Source organism: Nicotiana sylvestris, chromosome 2 (genome assembly GCF_000393655.2).
Source record: "Nicotiana sylvestris chromosome 2, ASM39365v2, whole genome shotgun sequence".
Lineage (NCBI taxonomy): Eukaryota > Viridiplantae > Streptophyta > Magnoliopsida > Solanales > Solanaceae > Nicotiana > Nicotiana sylvestris.
Window position 1 is genome coordinate 164494094 of NC_091058.1, and position 20594 is coordinate 164514687.

At 39.5% G+C, this 20594-nt stretch overlaps 2 protein-coding genes and 2 long non-coding RNA genes across 4 annotated transcripts; all 4 read right to left on the reverse strand.

The window, feature by feature from the left end:
* Positions 1–597: 597 nt before the first annotated feature.
* LOC138886419 (uncharacterized) lies at positions 598–2276 on the reverse strand. The gene is made up of 3 exons (XR_011405146.1): positions 2230–2276; positions 1830–1897; positions 598–877 (listed from the first exon to the last, which is right to left on the reverse strand). It is a non-coding gene; the product is annotated as an uncharacterized lncRNA (long non-coding RNA).
* A 5335-nt stretch (positions 2277–7611) lies between these two features.
* On the reverse strand, positions 7612–9326 carry LOC138886420 (uncharacterized). Its single transcript, XR_011405147.1, has 3 exons — positions 9280–9326; positions 8880–8947; positions 7612–7891 (listed from the first exon to the last, which is right to left on the reverse strand). It is a non-coding gene; the product is annotated as an uncharacterized lncRNA (long non-coding RNA).
* A 5914-nt stretch (positions 9327–15240) lies between these two features.
* On the reverse strand, positions 15241–15804 carry LOC138885916 (uncharacterized). The gene has a single exon (XM_070166918.1). The coding sequence runs from the start codon at positions 15802–15804 to the stop codon at positions 15241–15243; it is 564 nt and encodes a 187-aa protein (XP_070023019.1).
* Positions 15805–15962: 158 nt separating this feature from the next.
* LOC104214696 (uncharacterized) lies at positions 15963–16427 on the reverse strand. The gene has a single exon (XM_009764406.2). The coding sequence runs from the start codon at positions 16425–16427 to the stop codon at positions 15963–15965; it is 465 nt and encodes a 154-aa protein (XP_009762708.2).
* Between the last annotated feature and the right edge of the window lie 4167 nt (positions 16428–20594).

Genomic DNA, 20594 nt, shown 5'->3' on the forward strand with positions numbered 1-20594 from the left:
ATCAACTTTGCCAATTCAAGCCTAATTCTACTCCAGGCCTCCAAGACCAATTCCGATCACGCTCCTAAGTCATAAATCACCTAACAGAGCCAACCAAATCATAAAAATTCCTAACCGAGATCATATACAATCAAGTCAATTATTGGTCAAACCTTTCAAATTCAAAGCTTTCAACTGAGACTGTTCTTTCAAATTCATTCCGATTTTTCCCGAAAACCAAAACCAACGATCTACATTAGTCATAATACATTACACGGGGCAAGTCATGCCCGAGAACTGGCGATCAAAGTGCAAAAGCTCAAAACGATCGATCGGGTCGTTACATACCATTTTCTTTTTTTCTCTCCTCTCTCCACTCTTCTCTCAAGATTCTCTCTTGATATCCCTGCCTCCTCTCCGACTTATTTGCTTGAGAATACCCAATCCATTATTTGCTTGAACAATATAACAGAATTCCCAATCCATTACTAATTAGATTGGGGAGAAATTCAAAAATAGCCAGATTTTGTCGCGACCCAAATCCCGGTCGTGATAGCGCCCAACACACTACTAGGCAAGCCCGACCATTATTCAACACATGACCCAATTTATCAAAAATAGCGGAAAGAAATATCAATTAAGCAAGATTAAAGTACTGAAGATTTTAACAAAATACACAATATAATCTCATTAGGACCCGGTGTCACGAATCTGAGCCTCTAGAATACAGAATATCATCCTAATACACGGTATATCCAAAGTCCGATAATGCGGAAATAAAGAGATAGGATAGGAGGGAGAAGATCAATGGCTGCGAACGCCGTGCAGCTACCTCGATACTCCCAGAGGCTGGATCTGCTGATCAACTGGATCTACTGAGCCTGAGACTGCCCTGGATCTGCACACAAGGTGCAGGGAGTAAAGTGAGTACTCCGACCCAGTGAGTAATAAAAGTAACTACAGTCCGAAGATAAGAAAATCCAGTAAATACACAAAGTAAGCTACAATCCGAATATACAACAACATATGGAACTGAGCAGCTAAACACCAGTATAAATACAAATACATGAATGCAATGCAATGCATATGATGGTACATTCCAGTACCCACTGCGGCGTGCAGCCCGAGCCATCCATATTTATTTATCGTCGACGGCGCTCACTGGGGGTGTGTACAGACTCCGGAGGGGCTCCTACAGCCCAAGCGCAATATCTTGGTCAGTCATTGTTACCTGACCGGTCAGCCATTGTTACCTGACCAATTTATATCATACAGTGCCATTGTTACCACTGTTCAAGTATATCATCCAGTGTCATTGTTACCACTATTTCAAGTATATCACACAGTGTCATTGTTACCACTGTTTCAAGTATATCACACAGTGTCATTGTTACCACTGTTTCAAGTCACTTTATAATCAGTCCAGAAAATAATATAATAAGCCCCTTGGGCATTTACAAAACAGAAGTTCCCAGCCCGGAATACATTTAAAAATATCATTTAAGTTTTCAACACTTAGAATTATGGCTGAGTTTGCAAAACAACATTTAAAACCTTGGACTGAAATTAAATGATATGCAAATCATGCTAAGCAGTAATATCAATCCTCGAAGGATTTTACAAATCGGCACAAGGCCCCAAACATGGCATCAAGCCCAGTAATATCAATGAAGTATGTGTATCAATCACCAGTATAGTATAAACATCACACGGGATGGACCAAGTCACAATTCCCAATAGTATCCGACCCCGCACTCGCCATGGAGTGCGTGTCACGCCTCAATATAGCGTTACGATGTGAAAGTCCGGGGTTTCAAACCCTCAGAACAGCATTTACATCTATTACTTACCTCAAGACGGCCAAAAGTTTACTCCGCGATGCCCTTTCCTTTCGAATCGACCTCCTCGCGCGTCGAATCTTGCCAAAACCACAAGGAATATATTACAATAGGCTAAGGTAATATAACCCAATCGAAAAGACTCGAAAAATATCGAAAATCACGAAATTTGCAAAACCCGAGCCCCGGGCCTACTTCTCGAAAAATTACGAAAGTCACATCACCGGATTCCTCGTCTCGCCATGAGTCCGTACATATAAAATTTACCAAAATCGGAGTTCATTTGACCCCTCAAATCACCAAATCTTATTTTCAAATCCCTAGGCCTAAATCCTCAATTTTTCTACAATTTTCATGCTCAAATCCATACATAATTGATGTACTTAACTCAAAATAGGTGGGGATAACTTACCTTCACATTGATGATGAAAATCCCCTCTTGAAGCTCCCCAAAAATCGTCCATACTTTGAAGAAATGAAGAAAAGTGAGCTAAATCCGTGTATAAAAGAATCTGCCTGTGCTTCGTCGAGTTGTACCTTGCACTTGTGCTATACAAGTTGTACATCCTATTAAAATTGTTCCTTGTCGGACACCTTCTGTTTAAACACCCATAACGTCTTGTATAAATATCCAAATGACAAACGGTTTGAAGATTTAGAAACTAGACTCAAAGATCTTTAATTTGATAGGTTGTACACCATATAACTCTTTATATATCCCGAGATATGAGCTTCTAAAGTGCATCGTAAATTCTGCCGAAATTGCTCCAGCAGCCCTTTTCGATCCATCGTAACTTTCTGAGATGATATCCAAATCGCAAATGGTTTAACTTTCCGAAAACTAGAATGTATGGGCTACAACTTTCGTGTTTTGCACTTTTTCTGATTTCTTATAGATTACAAGATATGAGCTTCCAAACTGGACTACTCGCACCTAAAATTTTCTGGGCACAGCAGAATTTTCTGCAATTTTTCCTAAGTCCGAAATCACTCCGAGACACCTCCGAAACACTCCCGAGCCCTCGGGGCTCCAAACCAAATATGAACACTGACTCTAAAACATCACACGAACTTGCTCGAGCGATCAAATCGCCAAAATAACATCAAAATCAATGATTTGAGCCTTAAATCCAAGAATTCTTTCAAATTTCATAAACTTTCAAATTTTCCAATTTAATGCCGAAACCCGTCAAACAACGTCCGTTTGTAACCAAACTTTACAGGAAGCGCTTAACCAACATATATGACATGTACCGGGCATCAGAACCAAAATACGAGCTCGATACCATTACTTTCTGATCAAATTTCATTTTCATTTTCCTTAAACATTTTCAGAAAATAATTTCACGAAAAAATTCATTTCTCGGGCCTGGGACCTCGGGATTCGATTCCGGAAACACGTTCAACTCCCATATTTTTCTGTGGACCTTTCGAGACCGAAAAATCACGGGTCCGGGTCCGTTTACCAAAAATGTTGACCAAAGTCAACTTTAACAATATTAAATATCAAAATTTTTCAATTTTTTCCCATAATTCATATTTCAACACAAAGATATTCCGGACGCACTCCTAAGTCCCAAATAACCTAACGAAGCTATCCAAACCATAAAATTCGTATTTCGAATCCGATATCAAAATTTCCACTTCCGGCCAAATTTCTCAAAACCTTCAATTTTCCATCTTTAGCCGAACGACTCCAAAATGACCTACGGACCTCCGAATTCATTTCCGATCGCGCTCCCAAATCCAGAATCACCATACGGAGCTACTCCCAGTCTCGGAATCCCAAACGGACATCAATAACACTGAAATGCATTTTAAACCAAACTGATGCAATTTCTTCTAAAATGCTATCTTCCACAATAGGCGCCAAAACGCTCCCGGGTTATCCAAAACCCGATCCGGGCATACGCCCAAGTCCGAAATCATCATACGAACCTGCTGGAACCTTCAGATCCCAATTCCGAGGTCGTTTACTCAAAATTTCAATCCTAGTTTATTTCTTCAATTTTAAGCTTTCAAAATGAGAATTTCCATTTAGATTTGACTCCAAACTTCCTGAATTTTAATTTTGACCATACACACAAGTCAATATACCTGAGATGAAGCCACTCATGGCCTCAAACTGCTGAATGACGCGCCGGAGCTCAAAACGACCGGTCGGGTCGTTACAATCTCCCCCACTTAAACATACGTTCGTCCTCGAACGTGCTGAGAACTACACTGAAGTAGTCTGAAATCACTTGTTTAACACATCATGCACCTTCCCATGCTACCACTACTCCGTTGAGCACATTAGCTCGATAATTCTGTAGATATACTTATTTATTCAAGCAAATAAGCCATTAGGCCCAATTCCAACATCCTGAATTTCCCTGCCAAGCCTGTTTCCATCATACGACCACCATATCAATCTCCACACGCTGTACCCAAACATGACTGCATAACTTTGCTGAATTCACACTTTGCATCACTTTACTCATAGAACCACAATAACATTCTTTAAACATAATAGTCGAAATTCCACGAATCTGATGCTCCCATTGCATCTCATGATCTACACAAGTCTTGCTCTATTTTTTTTTCAACACCGATATGACTGAAGAGATGTGCCGAAATTCACAACCAACTGCTGAATCAACAATTCATTGGATCTACACTCCTGACAAGTTCCATTACCTTGTCCCAAACCAAAGAATGATCTTTGCTCTATAATATACTTCATATAATCAGTTTGCACTGACCCCAAATCTAGTAACCTCGTCTCACCCAGTACGAACTGCTCAGGCAATAACATATAGAACTCACATAAGGAGATATACGTCAAGCTGAATAGCTCATCACATCAAAATACCGAATATCGGTCATAAACACACTAAGGTGCATAATATCATTCCCAAGGAAACATATAGCGCTATAGGCTACAAACTCAAGCACAACTGAGGTGCGATACATGATCTAAGTCTCATCCTGCTCATATAACATCACCGCTGAGCGGAACCTCAACACATAAGGAATTTACCAAGCCGTCTCACAACTCATACGGTGCAATATATCTTTACATGAATTAACTGACCACGAAATAAGACTGCGACTATCCTTCCATAAAGAGCGCATTGCTGAAATAAACACAACTGGCCTGACGTAAGGCTCACTTCCACATTTAAATCTATCCACCGACCTCAAGTCGATCCTGATCGTGCCAAGCTAGGCCAATAATCTTTCACAGGTCCATAACCCAATAAACAGAGTGCCCTCCAGGCATAAATTCTCAAATGGATGATATTACCAAAATCCTCATACTTGGTTTAAATTTCTAATTAATCAAGTGACTACATGTCACACTTATACAATATTCCTATGGGACAAGCTCCCACCATCTTCCGAAATAATTAACGGGTCTGCACATCCAAACCATCGGCTGCACTAACGCTGAAAAGCGATCAAGAATCCCTAATCAGGATGCAAAGCCTTTCTTACAGAACACCGACCTCAGGTGATACTAACGTCAATACCCATCTTACTCAAAACACTGAAACTCATATATTTCTCATCCGAGATTGTGACATCACAGTCATTGACCAAACTGCAACCTTGGTCCTTACTTCAAATTCCATACCACTCACTGCACCTCAATTGCCAATATACGATAGACGTGATTTCCATCACATCTCTGGAACCGCCGATAGGCTAATACTTCATCACATAAGACTTTCCATTTAACTCACTTCAGGAGAACTATAGCAGCATACAGGCGAATCCTCATAATCGTCGAATATGCCAATCTCTAAGTAGTTGTCCAAGCCACCATAACACTTTCTGGGATCCGCCTACTCATAATAGGCCCTAACAAAAGAATGCTTCAGAATAACATCAATCACTGCGGCCGACAAGCCTCACATGCATAACTCGATCACGCTGAACGAACCGATCACTGACACCAGTATACCAACTCAACTATGGCTAATCAATCTACTTCCTTCCAATTTATCCTTGATTGCCTTAGAAATAATAATATCTCCCTTTAACACCTAACTTATTTCAACCAAACTCACCCCGAGTGACCTTAAATCACGAGACCATGTTGTCTCAAATACCATGACCATTTCATGTCTCTCAAATGCTACACCGCAAGTCAAAACATCATAGAACATTCTGTGCCTTTCTTCATAAGCTGCTTCAAAAGCTTGACTCTTAACCGTACTTATAGACTCAAAATCATTAGGCACCACACTTTACCTCTTGAATTAACTAGGACCGCTATTGAGAGCCACCCAGCTCTGACTTGGCCCCGAATGCAACCAACTCTACTGAATTTTATAACATATGAATACCCTCTCGATAAAGCACCTAGAGGGATCACTTCCCTCGAAGCCTGCACCTATACGAGGCATAAATCATGAATCTTCCCTCAAGTCTGAACATGAGCCAATAAGGCTAACCATAGCATGCATCCAACAATTCATTTACTCAAATTACCACTCATGGTCCTTTTCCGTAGCTGCAATAACCCACCAATACGCCAATAACCAGAATTCACGCATGTAATAAACCGTGCAATCAGCTAATCAACAGCAAGCTCCCCCACTTGGCTCGAAGCCACAGATCACAACACATATACTCTATTGCTGTCGTAATATCATGGTGAGATTAAACTCACTCCATCATAAGCTCGTGGAAACACGAATCATCTGAAATTTTAACTCTTCTGCAATTCTTGCATTTACTCACACAACAGTTAAGCCCACTCTCTAGGCGACCATTTTTTTTTAAGTCCTAAATTTTTCAAAAATTTCGGCAGAGCCTCCTTTGTAATTGGTCCTATCCACCTGCCAGAGAATCACCAAAACCATCCTAACAACACATCCACAACTTGACAAAGCATCACAATGCATATCAATTACATAAATCTAAATTGATACATGGACATGCGTTGCACCTATTTGAATCATAACACATAGAAAATACCCTTCAACCCTCCATTATTGGGCTATTCAACCAAGTAGGAACATATTCTTCCTTTAATATTTTCGACCTTCAAGGTGGTCTCCTTGACTCAACGATTTCGTCATAATACATTTACGGAAGCGATCTCAGCTCCCAGACTTATCTAACTAGGAGACACGAAAAATATTCTTCACGCGCCCATAACTCGGGCTACTCAACAAATCACAATAAGAAACGAATCACTTAACAGTTCATCTACTATCCAGTAGGCTTCTTCGCCACTACCAAGTCGTACAAATACACCTCGCAACACTAACATACTCATCACATGGATATCCAACCGCCATTCTGGCTAACAAGGACAATAATGAACATATGAGTTCAAAACATTTGCTCACAAAATCAGCACCTCGGTGCTCAAGCCATTGGCAAAGATTTGGCCTCAAGTCCTCCAGACTGGTCTAACTTCAAACTCACAGAGATTACACATCGCCCCTCGATCGAGGAATCAAAAGCCATCGAGACACATCTGATACTGAGCGCCCGTTGGTGCATACGATCACGCGGAAGGAATTTCAAAAGTTTCTTTTCAAGCTGAATCAAGGACGCACGATAAGAATTCAAGAATGTGAAGTTTTCCTAAAGGTTCGGCAGCCTCTCGAGGATAAGTACAGATGTCTCCGTACCGATCCGCAAGACTCTACTAAACTGGCTCATGACTCGCGAGACCAAGTAACCTAGGCTCTGATACCAACTTGTCGCGACCCAAATCCCGGTCGTGATGGCGCCCAGCACACTACTAGGCAAGCCCGACCATTATTCAACACTTAACCCAATTTATCAAAAATAGCGGAAAGAAATATCAATTAAGCAAGATTAAAGTACTGAAGATTTTAACAAAATACACAATATAATCTCATTAGGACCCGGTGTCACGAATCTGAGCCTCTAGAATACAGAATATCATCCTAATACACGGTATATCCAAAGTCCGATAATGCGGAAATAAAGAGATAGGATAGGAGGGAGAAGATCAATGGCTGCGAACGCCGTGCAGCTACCTCGATACTCCCAGAGGCTGGATCTGCTGATCAACTGGATCTACTGAGCCTGAGACTGCCCTGGATCTGCACACAAGGTGCAGGGAGTAAAGTGAGTACTCCGACCCAGTGAGTAATAAAAGTAACTACAGTCCGAAGATAAGAAAATCCAGTAAATACACAAAGTAAGCTACAATCCGAATATACAGCAACATATGGAACTGAGCAGCTAAACACCAGTATAAATACAAATACATGAATGCAATGCAATGCATATGATGGTACATTCCAGTACCCACTGCGGCGTGCAGCCCGAGCCATCCATATTTATTTATCGTCGACGGCGCTCACTGGGGGTGTGTACAGACTCCGGAGGGGCTCCTACAGCCCAAGCGCAATATCTTGGTCAGTCATTGTTACCTGACCGGTCAGCCATTGTTACCTGACCAATTTATATCATACAGTGCCATTGTTACCACTGTTCAAGTATATCATCCAGTGTCATTGTTACCACTATTTCAAGTATATCACACAGTGTCATTGTTACCACTGTTTCAAGTATATCACACAGTGTCATTGTTACCACTATTTCAAGTATATCACACAGTGTCATTGTTACCACTGTTTCAAGTCACTTTATAATCAGTCCAGAAAATAATATAATAAGCCCCTTGGGCATTTACAAAACAGAAGTTCCCAGCCCGGAATACATTTAAAAATATCATTTAAGTTTTCAACACTTAGAATTATGGCTGAGTTTGCAAAACAACATTTAAAACCTTGGACTGAAATTAAATGATATGCAAATCATGCTAAGCAGTAATATCAATCCTCGAAGGATTTTACAAATCGGCACAAGGCCCCAAACATGGCATCAAGCCCAGTAATATCAATGAAGTATGTGTATCAATCACCAGTATAGTATAAACATCACACGGGATGGACCAAGTCACAATCCCCAATAGTATCCGACCCCGCACTCGCCATGGAGTGCGTGTCACGCCTCAATATAGCGTTACGATGTGAAAGTCCGGGGTTTCAAACCCTCAGAACAGCATTTACATCTATTACTTACCTCAAGACGACCAAAAGTTTACTCCGCGATGCCCTTTCCTTTCGAATCGACCTCCTCGCGCGTCGAATCTTGCCAAAACCACAAGGAATATATTACAATAGGCTAAGGTAATATAACCCAATCGAAAAGACTCGAAAAATATCGAAAATCACGAAATTTGCAAAACCCGAGCCCCGGGCCTACTTCTCGAAAAATTACGAAAGTCACATCACCGGATTCCTCGTCTCGCCATGAGTCCGTACATATAAAATTTACCAAAATCGGAGTTCATTTGACCCCTCAAATCACCAAATCTTATTTTCAAATCCCTAGGCCTAAATCCTCAATTTTTCTACAATTTTCATGCTCAAATCCATACATAATTGATGTACTTAACTCAAAATAGGTGGGGATAACTTACCTTCACATTGATGATGAAAATCCCCTCTTGAAGCTCCCCAAAAATCGTCCATACTTTGAAGAAATGAAGAAAAGTGAGCTAAATCCGTGTATAAAAGAATCTGCCTGTGCTTCGTCGAGTTGTACCTTGCACTTGTGCTATACAAGTTGTACATCCTATTAAAATTGTTCCTTGTCGGACACCTTCTGTTTAAACACCCATAACGTCTTGTATAAATATCCAAATGACAAACGGTTTGAAGATTTAGAAACTAGACTCAAAGATCTTTAATTTGATAGGTTGTACACCATATAACTCTTTATATATCCCGAGATATGAGCTTCTAAAGTGCATCGTAAATTCTGCCGAAATTGCTCCAGCAGCCCTTTTCGATCCATCGTAACTTTCTGAGATGATATCCAAATCGCAAATGGTTTAACTTTCCGAAAACTAGAATGTATGGGCTACAACTTTCGTGTTTTGCACTTTTTCTGATTTCTTATAGATTACAAGATATGAGCTTCCAAACTGGACTACTCGCACCTAAAATTTTCTGGGCACAGCAGAATTTTCTGCAATTTTTCGTAAGTCCGAAATCACTCCGAGACACCTCCGAAACACTCCCGAGCCCTCGGGGCTCCAAACCAAATATGAACACTGACTCTAAAACATCACACGAACTTGCTCGAGCGATCAAATCGCCAAAATAACATCAAAATCAATGATTTGAGCCTTAAATCCAAGAATTCTTTCAAATTTCATAAACTTTCAAATTTTCCAATTTAATGCCGAAACCCGTCAAACAACGTCCGTTTGTAACCAAACTTTACAGGAAGCGCTTAACCAACATATATGACATGTACCGGGCATCGGAACCAAAATACGAGCCCGATACCATTACTTTCTGATCAAATTTCATTTTCATTTTCCTTGAACATTTTCAGAAAATAATTTCACGAAAAAATTCATTTCTCGGGCCTGGGACCTCGGGATTCGATTCCGGAAACACGTTCAACTCCCATATTTTTCTGTGGACCTTTCGAGACCGAAAAATCACGGGTCCGGGTCCGTTTACCAAAAATGTTGACCAAAGTCAACTTTAACAATATTAAATATCAAAATTTTTCAATTTTTTCCCATAATTCATATTTCAACACAAAGATATTCCGGACGCACTCCTAAGTCCCAAATAACCTAACGAAGCTATCCAAACCATAAAATTCGTATTTCGAATCCGATATCAAAATTTCCACTTCCGGCCAAATTTCTCAAAACCTTCAATTTTCCATCTTTAGCCGAACGACTCCAAAATGACCTACGGACCTCCGAATTCATTTCCGATCGCGCTCCCAAATCCAGAATCACCATACGGAGCTACTCCCAGTCTCGGAATCCCAAACGGACATCAATAACACTGAAATGCATTTTAAACCAAACTGATGCAATTTCTTCTAAAATGCTATCTTCCACAATAGGCGCCAAAACGCTCCCGGGTTATCCAAAACCCGATCCGGGCATACGCCCAAGTCCGAAATCATCATACGAACCTGCTGGAACCTTCGGATCCCAATTCCGAGGTCGTTTACTCAAAATTCCAATCCTAGTTCATTTCTTCAATTTTAAGCTTTCAAAATGAGAATTTCCATTTAGATTTGACTCCAAACTTCCTGAATTTTAATTTTGACCATACACACAAGTCAATATACCTGAGATGAAGCCGCTCTTGGCCTCAAACTGCTGAATGACGCACCGGAGCTCAAAACGACCGGTCGGGTCGTTACAGATTTATAACTGGTCGTTCAAAAATAGCCAGTTTTAAAAGTAATCGAAATTTAGCCACTTTTCATGTAAAGATAAATCTGAGCGAAAACATTATTCAAAACCCGAAAAATACGTCAGTATATTATACTGGAGTTCCAGCATAAGTATGCTTGAACTCCAGCATATTATACTGGAGTTCCAGGATAAGTATGTTGGAACTCCAGCATAATATGATGGAGTTCCAGCATAAGTACACTAGAACTCCAGCATAATATACTGGAGTTCCAGTAAGTATAATTGTCCAGTATAATATACTGGAGTTTGGAGCATCGGTGCTCTAGTCTCCAGTATATTATACCGGAGTCAGCAAAGTATACCGGTCCAGCATAATATGCTGGAGTTCATACACAGGTGCACCGAACTCTAGTATATTATGCTGGACCTGTCTCTGTTGCAGTAAAATAGTGACTATTTTTTATTGACTTCGTAAATGCTGACTATTTTTGAATGACCAATCCGAAAAGTGGTTATACCATGCTATTTTTACATTAGATTGGTATAACCACTTTTAAATTTGTAGTGATAGCATATATATAAGTACGCACAAATATTAAGGGACCACGAAGATATACAGTATGGTTATAAATTGTTAAGCACGTTTTAATTTTAGCTTTAATATTTGTAAAAATTGCACGGGGCGCCCTATTTGGTCGCCCCATTTAACCTATACCCATTTTTTTAAAAAAGTTTTAATTTGAACCCACTTCTTAAATAACTTCAGCCCCCTTTCTCCTACTTCTCCTCCTTCGTTTTCTTCTTCTCAACAAAAATTTCATGCTCATCTTCTCCATTTGTCTTAGCCTATCTATTTGATCGTTATCAATCAACTTCTTTTATTTGTCTTCATGTCCTCTTAAAACTTCTATATATAAAACCATAATCCATTTAAAAACAAAAAGAAAATTCAAAAATAGATATGCGAGGAATCTACCGCAGTTTGAAGACAAAATGCAGAGCCTATTTTTTTTTTATTGGTCTTGCGTCAAAAATCTTTTTTGGACCAATTCCAGAAACGATACTGCAGTTAGAAGATGTAGCCTGCAGTGCATAGATTTTTGAATGAAGTTCTTGGTCATATCGCTGTGATTCGTTTGAAAACGCTGGCTAGCAGACCGTAAGATGGGATTCTTTTTGCCTATGAATCTCATTCTCACTTACATTTGCAGGTATTCAGCTGGACCTAAGTGAAATAGGTTCATTGCATTAACTTGGGGTTGTGCAACTGTCACAAAGACTTCAACTCTAGAGCTGAAATTCGTTAGTTACAAAACGAAAACTTCAGCTCTAGAGTTGAAGTTCGCCAGTTACAAAACGAAAACTTCAGCTCTAGAGCTGAAGTTCTCCAGTTACAAATAAAAACTTCAGCTCTAGAGTTGAAGTTCGCCAGTTACAAATAAAAACTTCAGCTCTAGAGCTGAAGTTCGCCAATTACAAAACAAAAACGTCAGTTTAGAGCTGAACTTCATCCCCGGCTACTAGAATGCTGAAGTTTTGCGTGATTGTCTTTGCTACTTCAGCCCTGTATGCTGAAGTTATGCGAAAAAGCGGGTACGCTTGCAATTTTTTTTGCAAAGCGAGCACAAGTTAAAACGTGACACAAAAAACGAATATAGATGCAAATGCCCTTAATAATTTTCTTCTTCCTCTTTCTTGCAATCCAAATATGAAAATGATAAAAATTATACACCTCATTTTTTTAAACGGATATTCCGGAAAAGACTACTTGTTTATAACTTAATCAATTCTCTGTACACATGCAATCTTCTGTAATCTTACGGTAAACAAATATAATTACTCTGACCAATGTATTATATTGCATTAAACCAGAACAATATAACAGAATAAGGTTTTTATCAAATTCACTTCTATTCTAGGTCTTAATCGACCTTCTCCTGTGCTACTGAGTGTCGCCCTCGATTATTGTAGGAGTAGTAACTTTGAATAGCATCAGTTAATGAGAACACAAAATTCTCAAGCAATATGAAACAAAAACATACAACTTAAACACAAAATTTATACAATATCTTTTGTATATTTTGTATCATATTTATACATAGTAAAAATAAATTTCATACAACTAATTATATATTAAACAATTTATCTACAACTTATCTATAATTTTCATACATTATTTCTACCCAGTTAAATACAACTACAATAACATATAACTTAAATACAAATTTTATACAAAATTTATATAATATGTCTTTTGTATATTTTGTATCTGATTTATACATAGTAAAAATAAATTTCATACAACTAATTATATATTATACAACTTATCTACAATTTTCTTACACTATTTCTACTCAGTTATATACAACTACAATTTTCATACATACATACATACAATATATATATACACAACAACAACCCAGTAAAAGTGGGGTCTGGGGAGGGTAGTGTGTACGCAGACCTTACCCCTACCCCGAAGGGGTAGAGAGGCTGTTTCCGAAAGACCTTCGGCTCAAGATAATAAAAAGACAAAAGGAGAGAATATTAGATTCACCACGGAGATCATAGGAAACATAGGAACATAAAATGCAGAAAAGTGCAAAGCAAAAACGATGGGTAGTAAATGGATCATGCGTCGAAAAATAGAAAATAGTAAGACACGACATTGCCCCTAGCTATCTTAGACAAAACCCTACCGTACTAGGCTCACAAAGTTATAAAGTAACGCAAAACTCAACTACCTCCTAGCCTACAACCGTAATACTCGACCTCCACAACTTCCTATCAAGTGTCATGTCCTCGGAAATCTGAAGCCTCGCCATATCCTGCCTGATCACCTCTCCCCAACACTTCTTAGGCCGCCCTCTACCTCTTCTCGTACCTTCCACAACAAGCCGCTCGCACCTCCTTACTGGGGCATCTGGGCTTCTCCTCTGTACATGCCCGAACCATCTGAGCCTCGCTTATCGCATCTTGTCATCAATGGGAGCCACGAACACCTTCTCTTGAATATCATCATTCCTAATCTTCTCCATCCTAGTGTGCCCACACATCCACCTCAACATCCTCATTTCTGCGACTTTCATCTTTTGGATATGTAAGTTCTTAATAGGCCAACACTCAGCCCCATACAACATGGTCGGTCTAACCACCGCTTTATAGAACTTACCTTTAAGTAGCGTTGACACTCTCTTGTCACACAAGACTCCAGATGCTAACCTCCACTTCATCCATCCTACCCCAATGCGGTGTGTGACATCCTCGTCGATCTCCTCTCCCCCGTGGATAATCGAACCAAGGTACTTGAAGCTGCCTCTACTTGGGATAACTTGTGACTCAAGCCTCACATCCACGTCCACTTCCCCCGGCTCAACATTGAACTTACACTCGAGGTATTCCGTCTTCGTTCTGCTTAGCTTGAAACCCTTAGACTCAAGAGTCTGTCTCCAAACTTCCAATCTTTCGTTAACACCGGCTCGTGACTCATCAATCAGAACTATGTTATCGGCGAATAGCATGCACCATGACACCTCCCCTTGTATATGGTTTGTTATCACATCCATCACCAGGGCGAATAAGAACGGATTGAGCGCAGAGCCTTGTTGTAACCCCATTTCAACCGGAAAATGCTCAGAGTCGCCTCCTACTGTCCTAACTCGAGTCTTAGCCCCATCATACATGTCCTTAATTGCCATAATATAAGGAACCGACACACCTTTTGCCTCCAAGCATCTCCAGAGAACTTCTCTAGGAACCTTGTCATACGTTTTCTCTAGGTCAATAAACACCATGTGCAGATCCTTCTTTCTCTCTCTGTATAGTTCCACCAACCCCCTAACACGGTGTATAGCTTCTGTGGTGGAGCAACCCGGCATGAACCCAAACTGGTTGGCGGATACAGACACTATCATCCTCACCCTCGCTTCAACCACCCTCTCCCATACTTTTATGGTATGACTCAGTAATTTGATACCCCTATAGTTGTTACAACTCTGGATATCACCTTTGTTCTTATACAATGGAACCACCGTACTCCACCTCCACTCATCCGGCATCCTCTTCGCCTTAAAAATAACATTAAATAACCCAATCAACCACTCCACACGTGCTCTCCCTACACACTTCCAAAATTCCACCGGAATCTTTTCTGGCCCGATCGCTCTGCCCCTACGCATCCTAAGCATAGCTCTAACGACCTCCTCGACCTCAATACGCCTGCAGGGCCCGAAGTCGATGACTCTCAGAATGCTCCAATTCGCCTAGCACAATATCACGATCCCCTTTTTCATTTAGAAGTTTATGAAAGTAAGTCTTCCATCTCCTCTTAATCTGGGCATCCTCCACCAGTAGTCTACCATTTTCATCTTTAATGCATCTCACTTGGTCCAAATCTCGAGCCTTCCTCTCTCTCGACTTGGCCAGCTGGAATAACTTCTTCTCCCCGCCTTTTTCCCCCAGTTCCTCATACATACGACCATAAGCCGCATTCTTTGCCTCCGTGACCGACAATTTAGCTTCCTTCCTAACTACCTTATATCTCTCTATGCACGCTCGCCTCTCCTCCTCACCTATGCTCCCCACTAACTTCAGGTATGCTGCCTTTTTCGCTTCCACTTTACCTTGGACCACTTCATTCCACCACCAGTCTCCTTTGTGCCCACCAGAGACACCGGTCGAGACCCCTAACACCTCTCTCGCAGACTCCCTTATACAGTCTGTTGTCGCTGACCACATAGTGTTCACATCCCCACTGCTCCTCCAAGCTCCCATAGCTGACAACTAGCACTCCAACTCTTGGGCTTTATCCTTAGTCAAGGCTCCCCACCTGATTCTTGGTTTTCTCCGAGCTATCATTTTCCTTCTCTCTATCAGAATACCAACGTCTAACACCAAGAGTCTATGTTGCGTCACGAGTGTCTCACTCGGAATCACCTTGCAATCCTTGCACAACTCGCTATCACACCTCCTGAGGAGAGATAGTCAATCTGAGTCTTTGCTACCGCATTTTGAAAAGTAACCAAATGCTCTTTCCTCTTTGGAAAGCTAGAGTTCGCAATCACCAACCCAAAAGCCTTAGTAAAGTCCAACAGCGAGGTACCTCCTCCGTTTCTCTCCCCAAAACCAAAGCCTCCATGCACCTCGCCATAGCCACCTGCGGACGCCCCAATATGGCCATTGAAATCCCCTCCTATGAATAGCTTTTCAGCTGGCGGAACCTGGTGCACAATCTCATCTAAACCCTCCCAGAAACATCGTTTAACCTCCTCATCTAGGCCCGCATGTGGCTCATAGGCTCTAACGACGTTTAGGGTGTACTCTCCAACCACAAACTTAATAACCATAAATCTATCATTCACTCGTCTAACCTCAACCACAAACTCTCTAAGTTCCATATCCACCAAGATACCCACTCCATTCTTACCTCTCTAGGCTCATGAGTACCAAAGTTTACACCCGTCCACATCCTTCGCCCTCAACCCTACCCACCTAGTCTCTTGGACACACGCTATATTGACCCTCCTCTTCTGGAGAATCTTTGCCAACTCTATAGACTTACCCATCAATGTACCTACGTTCCATGACCCGATTCTTAACCTATAGACACCCCTGTTTTTTTTACCTCCCTTGCCTCCCGACCCACCCCGTAACCCCTGCCCCGCCTCCCGCCCCACCCCCTGCTCCCCCGAGTATATGACCTCACTCGACCATCCCAGACCATAGCCACTACACCTATGGAAAACTACGGGAAAACCACTAACACACACAAGGCAACAGACCACGCTAGACAAAGACAGGCTGCGACTATAAGCGCACTAATAGTGTGAATAAAATAATAGGAACTAAGATTGCAACAATTTAACTAACACAATAAAGGGAAAAGGAAAAACAGGAGGTACCAACTCCCGCAAGTGGAACCTGGGAATTGTCTTGGTATATACGATGATGTTGCGTCCACCTAGCACGTTCGCGTCCAACTTCCACCGCCCCTCGTTGACCCTTGTCGGGGTTGTTCCTCATGTTCGCACACGCACGTCCCGCTCATCGCTAATAGCCAAAGTCCCTAACCTGAAATACGCACAAAACACCACGAAGAGAAACAAAGGAGGGGTTGTCACCGCTACCACTGGTGAGGCCCCACCCGTAGCAAAGAAGCACAGGAAGGTTGTAATAAAACCTTAAATTGATTTTGATTTTTTTTAATAAATTAATTCCTTCGTTCCAATTTATGTGAACCTATTTCTTTCTTGGTCCGTTCCAAAAAGAATGACCTCTTTCTAAATTTGGAAATAATTTAGCTTAAACTTACAATTCTACCCTTAATGAGAAGCTTTTATAACCACACAAATACTCTAGGCCCCTTTTTGACTTGTTTAGGACCACAAACTCCAAAAGTCTTTATTTTTTCTTAAACTTCATGCCCAGTCAAACAGGTTCACATAAATTAGAACGGAGAGAGTAAATAATAAATAAATAAATAAAACTGTTAAAAGAAGAACCCTAAACAAAACAAAATACAATAAAGTCAGAAAAATAAATCAACACAACGTATATAACAAATACAAGAATGAGCTTGAGATTCAACTGAGGGAAATGGAGATGATGGATGAGGCTGTTGCAGTGCCGGCGCCGGTGGTGGTGGAGGATTGTAAGATTGTAAGTGAGGATCCGGAAAGCAAGTGCGTTTGGGGGGAGAACAACAAGAAGAAAACAGGAGAGAGAAAGAGAGTAAAAGAAAACAAAGGTGGGGTCGGGGTGGGGGAGGGGGAGAGGATAGCTTACCTGCCCTGGTGGGGGAGGGGAGGGAGCTTACCTGGTCTGGTGGTTGCCACCGGTGAAATAGAAAATGACGTTAGGGAGCTGGGAATTGTACTTACCTAGAAGAAACAAAACACAATTTTTCCATATATATATATATATATATATATAAACAACAGAATATAATTTTTCTACAATTTTACTACAATTTCGTAAATATAATGTATATCATGTCTTTTTCTTCTTCTTTTTCGAGTTTCAATCTAAATTCAGCCAAAGTTAAGTCTAATATTCACCAAAACACCCTCAAATTTGAGATATAAACTCCAAACTATATTCTCAATTGTTTGCAACAACACCCAATTCAAACGAATAATAGTTTTTGAAAACCCGTATTCGAATTCAAAGCTTTAAAGCTTTTTAATGGCTGTCAATGGTGGAATTTCTGATCTCTTTTTCTTTGCTTTACATTACTAAAATTAAGTATTAAGAGATAGAGAGAGACCTAGAGAGTATTTCCAATTCTTTGCAACAACACCCAATTCAAACAAATGATGTTCTTTGAAAACCCAAATTCGAATTCAAAGCTTTAAAGCTTTTTAATGGTTGTCAATGGTGGAATTGTTGCTCTCTTGTGCAAGATACGTGGGTGAGAGGGGTAGGATGTGGAGAGAGAAACGTGGGGGGAGTGGGAATATACGGTAGAGTTATTTTAGGACACTAATTAATATTATTATTAATTCCCATAAAGTATACATAAATGGTAATTGGGTATATAAAATGTAATTATAGTAAAACTTAAGTAGGGAGGGTAATATAGTTTCATATAGTTTATAGGAATGTAAAAATCTCAACTATAAACATATCCCTCCTCTTCTTCATTTCTTCATTCATCTCTCAATTCTCAAATCCAAATTCTCAATTTAAGTTAAATCATGCCCTGTGGTTTTAGTGTACGCTCATATGTTTGGGAATACTTTGAGGTGGTAGAAGAAAATAAAGAAGTTCGCAAAGAAAAGTGCAAGAACTGTGGCCAAGTCTTAAATTTTTGTCAAAAGTGAGAGGGTACACGCTGTTTAAGGAGGCATATGAAGAGTTGTCTTGAGCGTCCTCCAGAAATTCGTATTTAAGTTGATTTGAGACAACTTGTGTTATTTTAAAATTATTAGACTTATTTAAGCTTAATATTTTAGTTTGTTAGATTAATTTGAAGTATTATTATGCAATGAAAACTATGAAAGTCTTTGAAGTTTGATTTATATTTAATAATTAAAGTTTGAATTTACTCTTTTTTCTTTAATTTAGTTGTTTTAAAATGTAAACTTTAATTTTCAAGTTTGAATTAAAAAAAGAACTTGCAAATTATAAGTTCAATTTTTCCCCTCTTCATTGTATTCTATTATCTTAAATTCTTAATGAAATATTCAAATATAAGGATTAAGCTTTTGAAATTTATTCAAACACTCTTTTTATAAGATTGTTTTTATGTTTTACATTTTTTACTTTATCTTAATATAAATTACGGTAGTTATACAAAATACAATTTTTTTTTTAATAAAACCGGTCCGGCCCGACCCCTTAGGCATGGAACCATTCATGTTCAATAATTCACCGGAGGGGCTAGGAACTGGTAAAACCGGTATTAAAAATCGGTAACCGGCCCAGTCCGGAGACCGACCGATCTCCTTTTCCAATAACCCGGACCAGACCGGACCCTTGACACCCGTATACATGACTCGGTAGGGGTGTACATGGACCAGATTGGTTCTGTTTTTATTAAAACCAAACCAAACCAACTATATAGGTTTGAATTGATTCGGTTTGTCGAACTTTTCAGATTTTTTTATTACACAAATATTTTTTCAATCTTACTTTGTTAAAGTTATAAATAAAGTTTTGATAATTGAATATATGTTAGTAAAAATTTTAAAAATTGAATAACACATGATCTATTAAAATATTCTTATGGGAGAATTTCCTTATTAACATATGATAGTTATTTTCTTAGTTGTCTAATAATAAATCTTTGTTAATGTATGCTTTCAAGGTTAATCGGGTTTAATAATTAAACATAAAAAATAAGATGATACCTAAATAATAATATATTCTATTTAATTTTAAATTATCGAAATACCATTTCAAATTCGAAAAAGATATAAGAAATCTTAAGAACAAAAAAGTGGTTGATGCACTTCAGTAACACTTAAAAAGAAAGTGATACAATCTATTATTTATTGTAAATAAAAATGAATGCACTTCATTCAACAACAACAACAACAACAATATACCCAGTATTGTTCCACACTATGGGGTCTGGGGAGGGTAGTGTGTACGCAGACCTTACCCCTACCTTGTGAAGATAGAGATGTTGTTTCCAATAGACCCTCGGCTCAGGAAAGTTCTATTAAATATAACATCCCATGAGAGGATCAGAAATATTTTTATATTTTTAAAGAAAATTTAATATAAAGTCTTAAAAGTATATATAAAAACTACTATATATTTATATGTTGGTTTGGTTCGGATTTCTTTACTCAATACCAAACCAAATATAGTCGGATTTTATAATGGCAAAATACATAGGTTACCCCTGAACTATGGACCAAATCCCTATTACACACTTTTTGCGGACGATCATCACCTTACAAACTCAATCTTTCGAAAGTGTCCTTAAGACACACCACTTTTTTCTTGACCAGTTTTTTAGAAAATATGTAATATCACGCACCAATCATACAATGACACGTATCATTGACTTAAAAAAAAAAAAAAACCCCACCCAAATATAAAAAAAGAAAAGAAAA